Raw genomic sequence first — 8,597 nt, 5'->3', positions numbered from 1 at the left:
ACTGTTATGGTCCTGCTGCTTTGGTGAAAAACATTTGACTTTTGATTCTGTGAAGTAATGAGAAGCAAACACATGACTCATGCTTGAATCTTCTCACGAACCAAATGGCAATCTATGTCTAGATGCTTGGTTCTTCCATGAAACACTGGATTAGCATAGATATGCAGTGCACTTTGATTATCACAGTACATCACAAGCAAACAAGAAGGAGCTTGTTGCAAGTCATGAAGCAGGAAACACATTCATTGAAGTTCTCTAGTAGCATAAGCTAATGCTCTATATTCTGCTTCTGCAGATGAACATGAAGCAATTTTCTACTTCTTTGATTTCCAGGAAACAAGAGATTTTCCAATACAGAAACAGTAGCCAAAAATAGATATCCGTGTATCAACGCACCCTCCCCAATCAACATCACTAAGGCCAAGTAATTCCAGATCAGAAAATGGGGGAAAGAATAAGCCTCTACCAGGAGAACATTTGAGATAACTCAGAACTCTCAAAGCAATGTGATTCAGTAGGGGATACCATGAATTGACTTAGTTGTTGTACATCAAATTCTATATATGGACGTGTAGTAGTGAGGTAAAGCAAACGACCAACTACTCTTCTATATGCAGTGATATTAGGATCACCAGATCAACAAATTCCCATGTGTGGTTTGCATTTAGTGCTTCTATCTCATTTTGCATAGCAGTAATCCTGCTAGAATCCTGACTGGCAGCATGAAAACTAGTAGGCTCAACTTCACTAGTGAGAGATAAAGCATATGCTTGATCTTTAGAGGATAATGTTGAATAAATGAGGAAGTTATCAATGGGATAGCTACAAGTTACAGAGTTACAAACATAGTCTTGAAGATGAAATGGAGCTATTAGACTTTCTAGCTGATTTTGTTGAAAGGTAGCATTATCCCAACCTTTGTTGGATAAATACAAAAATGCACATACACATTAATTTACAGATTCACTATCTAATACGAGTAAATGAACAACTATATGTGACTCATTTTGAAGCCAAATTCCAATGATAAAAAGTAACAGTCTGTACAGAGTTCTTGCTATAGATTAATGCTTTGGCAATTCCCCAAAAGACAACAAACAAAATTGAGAACATTGTAAGAATAATCAACTAGACCACTTCTCTTATGTTGCGACATAGGTTAATGCCCATCTTCATGCTTTGTTTTACACTGTACTGAACTTCCACTTGAATCGACTTTCATCACAATACGAAGCAAATCAAAGAGTACCACCATCTTACATCGCCTCCAACTTCTGGGTCTCAGGAGCTTCCTTGACGAAGTTGAGGCGAGTCTGTTTTGGTTTCTTGCTGGGCACTACAAAGTTAAAGTGAAAACAATGTTAACTGTCTAGATCTTTGGCTGAGACGTGGTATATAAAAAATTCAAGAACTGTCTCAATACCTTCTTTGTTGTCTTGTTTATTGGATGTAAGGACTGAAGATTTCCATTTCTCATAATCACGTGTTTCCATCTGTTTCCTTTTTTTATAACTTGAAACCTGGATATATACAGACAAAAGACAACTTTATTATTAATTTGAATTGGAAAAGACACTATACATAAAATGTTAACATAACACTAAGAATGCAAATAATGGTGACAGTAAAAAATGAATCAAAAGGTAGAATACTGCAGTACTGTGTTTAAAACTGACTCCCCATCATCACTTTATAAACTAAATACAAGATTTTATTTGAGAATGAATTCAACTGCACTTTCTGGTGCACACATTTAAATCCACTGATCCAAAGTATGCAATAGGCTTTTTCCCGGTCTAAATTGAAACTATCATAATTACGTGGAATTGGTTTCTATGACCCTGCCAAATAGAGGCCACTGCAATGAACAAAACAATGCAAGGATGTGCCACCTCAGTGCACGGAACATCATTAGCTCATCAATCTAATAGACGCTGGTGTTTCATAAGGCAGAGTTGTAAAGGGCAATAATGCATTATGCATCCACCAACTTTGGCATTGATGACAATAATGCATTAGCAAAAAAAAAATTAAATGGACCATCGTGAGTATTCTTGCTGTCTGGTCATCAAACAATTTCTAAAAGGATAAAAGCCTTCACAACTTTGACAAAGCTCCTTATGTAAAGTCGATGTTTTACTCTTCATATTCTGGTTTAATTTACCGCAAACCTTGTGTTTCAGATTTCAACATTACCTATAATCACTACACATTAACCTTCATTTGTAGTTTCCTTAATCAAGCCAATGTATGGATCCAACAGATAATACAAAAAAAATGTGGGATTTAAGACAGGGCAACAAGGGATGGTCAGAACAAAAAACAATCAGAAACACATAGAGAACCAACAGATAATACAAGACATGGAAATTTTCCCATATAAGTTTAGAAAATTTTAACTATAAACCTCCAACAATACAGTACAGTAGACATGACCACAAAATTAGTCTATCTCAGCAAATTCAACTTGGGTAAAACCAATATGAAAGCTGGTCTATAAGGATCAGTTTCATATCCCAGTAAAAAACAACACTGATGAAAAGAACCAATTCCTTGTTTTTTACAAATAATTTAACAATGTTACACCAAAACAAATAATAATTAATCATGTAAGCTTCAAAGAGAGAGTAGCCATTGATACCTCTGCCCCATCATCAGACAAATAGCCACCATCCTCAGCTTTTCTTTTGCTTGGTAAGACATCAAGCAAATCTGCCCAAAGAAGCAGAGAATCAGAAAAGAACACGCTAAATGCACAAACATAAATTGAAAAGCAAAAACTGAATAGAACATGATATGTTAAGCAATACATAAAACTGAAAAAGGGATATATACCTCTATTGGTCTTCACTTCTTTAGGGTCTTTCTTTTCTTTAGCAACCCCAAAAACATCATGGCACAAGTCTTTCATAGTAGTAGAAACCTGCAACAGCCATTCACAATTCAATTACATTCATTAACACCACCCACAAACCTAACAAACCCATCACACATTAGAGATTCGTTGTACATTTTGCATATAAAGCACTTACACTAGAAAATTCAGATTCAGATGTACCACAAAGTTCAATCAGCTTAATCTTATCAACTTTCAACTGCAAATAACAATCACAAATCATATCACTACAATATATAACCACATACATTGTGTTTTGCATTGAGATTATTACAAATGTACCTTATGTTTCTTTGAACATAAATAAAAAGCAACAGCCATGAAAACCGGGCGAGTAAAATCAGCACTTGCACGACGAGCAGCCGGTAACGATGAAAGAAACCGTTCCTTATAACTACAAACAACAAGAAACCATTTCATCAAGACATCAACACATTCACATCAGCATTTCATCAAACATGTAACAGACATTATTAAAACAACAAAATCAAGAACTTACAGCTTGAGACCATCACGAACAAACGGTATAATCCGAACACACCCGAATTGAATTGCCAATTCCCTCACATCAAGCTTCAACCTAAACACAAATTCATCATTAAAAAATAATAAACCAAAAAAATGATAATTAAAAATGTAAAAAAAAAAGATTAAAAAAGATTAATTTACTTGACACCAATGGTATTGTGAAGTGAATTATAGGATCTAATATAACCCCTATCAGACATTCCACTAAGCTTCACCGCAGAAGATCGATCGAAAAGAACACCAAGCTTCGTCGCAGCGATTTCCATACAGATAATAGCTTTTGCAACTTCACCCTAAAACAAAATTGAACAAAAAAAACGGTTATAGAAAAAAGATAACTAAAAACGGTTATAGAATTGTAAGTAACGAAAAAACGGCTTACAACGCCGATGATGGAGGAATCGAAGTGGACATCGCAGAGGCGACGGAGTTCGGCAGCTTTACGGATAAGAAGTTTGGAATCGGAGAGTTTGAGTTTCTTTGCGATCTCTGAGATATCCATTTTTGTTTTGTTTTTTGGAAGTGAAGATGGGAAATGAGATTGGCATTTTAGAGGTTTTTATTTTACTCTGTTTTTTTGGGTTTTGAATATTCTCGCGCGCGTTGTTTGCCGGGAAATATTTTTCGTTTGGCGCTTCTGTAGTGTGAAATTTGGTTTTGATGATGATTTAGATTTGGAATTTTAAATTAAATTATTTAAAATTAGATGCACACTTTTTATTATCATCACTCATTGCTTTAGATTTAATTGATGTCACGTTTATGCAAACGTGACATCAACTAATACTTAAAGCAAAATTTCAAAAATCTTTTTTTTCAAAAAAAAAAAAAAAATCTTTTTATGCAAATAACAAACATGCACTATCTTTGAACTTATGAACAGGTGAAACATGTATTAACATCCATCTCAACATGCAATATGAACATACAATCTCTCCAGGACAAACTGTGGTCAATGGCAAGAATGAAAAAACAGAATGAAAGTAAAAAAAATGCAAATAAAAAGCTCGCTAAGTTGAAAACCCGAAAGGACGGCTTAGGCAAAAATGAGCACCCCGCTGATTGACAATCTATGAAGGCAATTCAGGCAAAAATGGGGCAATGAAAAGAATTTATTCCCGGTGAATCGAAAACCCGAAAGGGCGGTTCAGGCAAAAATGGGATTGAAAAATGAAAGAATGAAAAATGAAAATGAAAGCATTGACCACGGGTGCGACATTCAAAGTCTATCCAATGCTGGTTCTGGAGGACTGACGACCTCTGCCAAAGCCTTGTCTAAAGGACTTCCATGTGAAACATCCAATGTATATCCATTACTAATTCCTGAGAAATGGCGACTTCTGCCCGAGTTTGTTCGAAGAATTTTCAAGGGCAATTTTCAAAGTTTATCCAGCTTGCGACTTCTACCAAGGTTTTGATCAAATGGCTTCCCCCAAGAAGCATGTACTATTGCAAGTATGATATGATCAGGTTCTCTCAGTTATGGTTTTGATACGTCTTTCAACGACGTCATCCCCTTTGAAGATAGCCGAGTGCGTATGTTGTAGCTCAAGTCACTACGTGCCCAATCTTCCAAAGTTTTGTCTATCTCTGTGAAACTTTCTTGCTAAATTGTAAACCAATCATGCATTTCCAAGCATTTATACATGCATAAGCATGCATTTTACGCGCTCATACATTCAACGATGTTGTTATACCATACATACATGTTGCATTTCCAATCTCAACTTTCAATTTAACCCAATTTCAACTGTCAATTCAACTCAATCTCAAACTTTCAAATTCAACTCAATCCCCAGGTTCAATTCAATTCAATTTCAACTCCCAATTCAATTCAATTCCAACTCTCAAATCAAATATCAATATCAATGTCAATGTCTATGTCTATGTCTATGTCTATGTCTCTGTCTCTGTTAAACTCTCTATTCAATACCATGTCAATGCATTTGTCAACTTTCAATTCAATTCAAATCAATGTCAATTCACTCTCAATTTGCTTTTGGGCCAACAATAATGGTCATGTCTATTTTCAAATCAGGTCAATGTCAATTTACCCTCAATTTGTATCTTGTTAAATCAAACTTCCAATTTGAATCTTGTTATAGGTCAAGTGGCTAGTTCGATCCAAAGAACAGCTTGTACCTGCTTATATGCCTATGTTTCCGGTCAAACGGCAAGTTCGATCCAAAGAACAGTTTGTACCCTGCTTATGTTTGGTTATCGGTCAAACGACAAGTTCGATCCAAAGAACAGTTTGTCCCTACCTACATGTTGTGATACTGATCAAGCGGCAAGTTCGATCCAAAGAACAGCTTGTATCAGTCTTTGTCTATATTTCTAGGTCAAACAGCAAGTTCGATCCAAAGAACAGTTTGCACCAACCTACATGTTGTGATACTGATCAAGCCGCAAGTTCGATCCAAAGAACAGCTTGTATCAGTCTTTTGTCTATATTTCTAGGTCAAACAGCAAGTTCGATCCAAAGAACAGTTTGTACCTGTCTATCTGTTTGTATCATCAATCAAGCGGCAAGTTCGATCCGAAGAACAGCTTGTACCCATCTCTTGTTTGTATCTCTTGGTCAAGTGGCAAGTTCGATCCAAAGAACAGCTTGTACCTGCCTATCTGTTTGTGTTTTCAATCAAGTAGCAAGTTCGATCCAAAGAACAGCTTGTATCTACCTGTCTTTTGTTTGTATTTCCGGTCAAGTAGCAAGTTCGATCCAAAGAACAGCTTGTACCTATCTTGTATTTCTATTCCCAGTCAAGCAGCAAGTTCGATCCAAAGAACAACTTGTATCAGCCTTTTGTCTATGTCTCCAGATCAAGTGGCAGGTTCGATCCAAAGAACAGCTTGTACCCATCTCTTGTTTGTATATCTTGGTCAAGTGGCAGGTTCGATCCAAAGAACAGCTTGTACCCATCTCTTGTTTGTATCTCTTGGTCAAGTTGCAGGTTCGATCCAAAGAACAGCTTGTACCCATCTCTTGTTTGTATCTCTTGGTCAAGTGGCAAGTTCGATCCAAAGAACAACTTGTACCTGCCTATCTGTTTGTGTTTTCAATCAAGTAGCAAGTTCGATCCAAAGAACAGCTTGTATCTACCTGTCTTTTGTTTATATTCCCGGTCAAGTAGCAAGTTCGATCCAAAGAACAGCTTGTACCTGTCTATTTGTTGCCCGTTCTTTCTACCTTGATGTCTATAAATCCCTTGGTGGTGTGACACAGCCCGTAGATTCCGGTTCGATTGTCTTGCATTCATAAATGAAATGTTGCATGACATTCATAGTGTTTGAAAATGTGAAAGCATATTTTTAGGTCCAAAATAGCGTCATGTCTGATATTTAAGTATCTTCGTCTCGTCAAACAAAGACTTCGTCTTGTGATTCTCTGGACAAAGAAACTTAAATAGGGGCAGCTGTTATACCCTGATTTTGGACCTAAAAATACTGACTCAATTCTTCTTTTCTTGCATGTTAAAACCATCCAAAGGGTTTTTCTTGCATTTTAAGTCATTTGATTTGTCTCTGATCAATTGCATCTTTCTCTGCATCTTATTTCAATGTTATTTACAAAATTCATGAAAAAGGGTATTTTAGTCATTTCCTGCATTCAAATTCATTTTAGTCCTTGAAAATTGTTTGTGTCTTTTCATTTGATTTGTATAAGTCCTTGTTTAATTCCATGTCAAAACCAATTTCAAAAATCGCATTTAAAGTCATTTTGAGTCAATTTAGCCCCTAGGGGCATTTTGGTCATTTCCCATGTTAAAATTTCTTTCAATCCTTGAGAAATTGTCCCTGGGTCATTTCAATTGGTTTGAATGAGTTTTTGTTTAATGCCATGTCAAAATCCATTTCAAAAATTGCATTTGGAGTCATTTTGAGTCAGTTTAGCCCCTAGGGGCATTTTAGTCATTTCCAGTGTTAAAACTCTGTTTAATCTCTAAAAATTGTCTCTGAGTCTTTTAATTTGCTTGTATAAATTCTTGCTTTAATTCCCTGTTAAAAAACCATTTTAAAATTGCATCGGAGTCATTTTGAGTCATTTTAGTCCCTAGGGGCATTTTGGTCATTTCACACAAAATTTTGACGGAGAGAGGTTACTTTAAAGTGCCTCATTTAGCAGTCGATTCATTTTAGTCCGTTTTGTTATTTTTAATCGTTTCGCTTTACGTTAATTTTCAAATTACTTTTTAAATACAACTTTAGTTAATTTTTGCATTTTAGTCCTCAAGTTATTAAAATTGCATTTTAATTCATTTTTTGTCCAAGAAGTTAGTTACGCCACATGTCCTCCTCCCATTGGTCCAAAGATTCACACATCACCTATTTAATGGGTCCCATGGTCAAAGAGTCAACACACTAATCATTTTTTCACAAATACACAAAAATCACAAAAAATCAATTTTCTTTTCTCTCTTTCTTCTCCAAATCGCAAGCCCCTCCATCACCACCATAACCAACTTTTTCCACCACAACAACCTCCATAACAAACTCTTTCCACCACCTCTAACCACCCTAACTAACTTCTACCACCACAACTTCATCTTCAACCTCTCTCTAACCACCACAATCTTCTTCCTCCACCATCATCATCAACAACATCCACCATTAAAATTCACCACAAAACCTCCATAACCACCACAACCTTCATCTCTAACAAACTACAACCACCACAATTAACCTCAAACCTCCACAAATCCATTGCCAAATTCAAGGATTCATCCAAAATATTCATCAATACAAACCTTCAATTCCACAAAAATCACATCCATGAACAACAATCTTCAATTAATTCCATTGTGACCGAATTCAACAACGACGAACCGGAATCGGACGAAGGAAAGGAATACAATCGAAGCAAAAGGAGAAGAAAAACAGCACCTAATCCGAATACATAGGAAGAATCCGGAGCCATTCAAAGCTTCGTCAAGCATCACGGTATTGTTATTGATCCAAGCTTTTTTATTCCATTCTTTTTCCCTCCATTTGCGCGGCTGTAGCTATTAGATGTAGGTGGATTGATTGTGTTTTGGATGTTTCCGGGTTCATATTTGAAAAGAGGATAACGATCCGGTTTTAAAAGTGTGAAAAAAATTCGAATCGGAGCTCGCCGGAATCCGGAAGTGTCGCCGGAGTTATGAATTTTCCGGCGAACCTTTGAAGATTCCGG

At 36.2% G+C, this 8,597-nt stretch overlaps 1 protein-coding gene across 1 annotated transcript; it reads right to left on the bottom strand.

Moving 5' to 3' along the window:
• Positions 1-998: 998 nt before the first annotated feature.
• ORC6 (origin recognition complex protein 6) lies at positions 999-4,054 on the bottom strand. Its single transcript, XM_085714882.1, has 9 exons — positions 3,807-4,054; positions 3,566-3,717; positions 3,396-3,476; positions 3,179-3,290; positions 3,033-3,095; positions 2,836-2,923; positions 2,642-2,712; positions 1,424-1,520; positions 999-1,336 (listed from the first exon to the last, which is right to left on the bottom strand). The coding sequence occupies exons 1-9, from the start codon at positions 3,924-3,926 to the stop codon at positions 1,257-1,259; spliced, it is 864 nt and encodes a 287-aa protein (XP_085571008.1). The 5' UTR covers positions 3,927-4,054; the 3' UTR covers positions 999-1,256.
• Positions 4,055-8,597: the final 4,543 nt, after the last annotated feature.

Source organism: Medicago sativa, chromosome 5 (genome assembly GCF_051527215.1).
Source record: "Medicago sativa cultivar Bolivia chromosome 5, Bolivia_mono, whole genome shotgun sequence".
NCBI classification, from domain to species: domain Eukaryota; kingdom Viridiplantae; phylum Streptophyta; class Magnoliopsida; order Fabales; family Fabaceae; genus Medicago; species Medicago sativa.
Note: the sequence above shows the minus strand (reverse complement) of the source record. Positions and strands in the feature narration are given on the sequence as shown.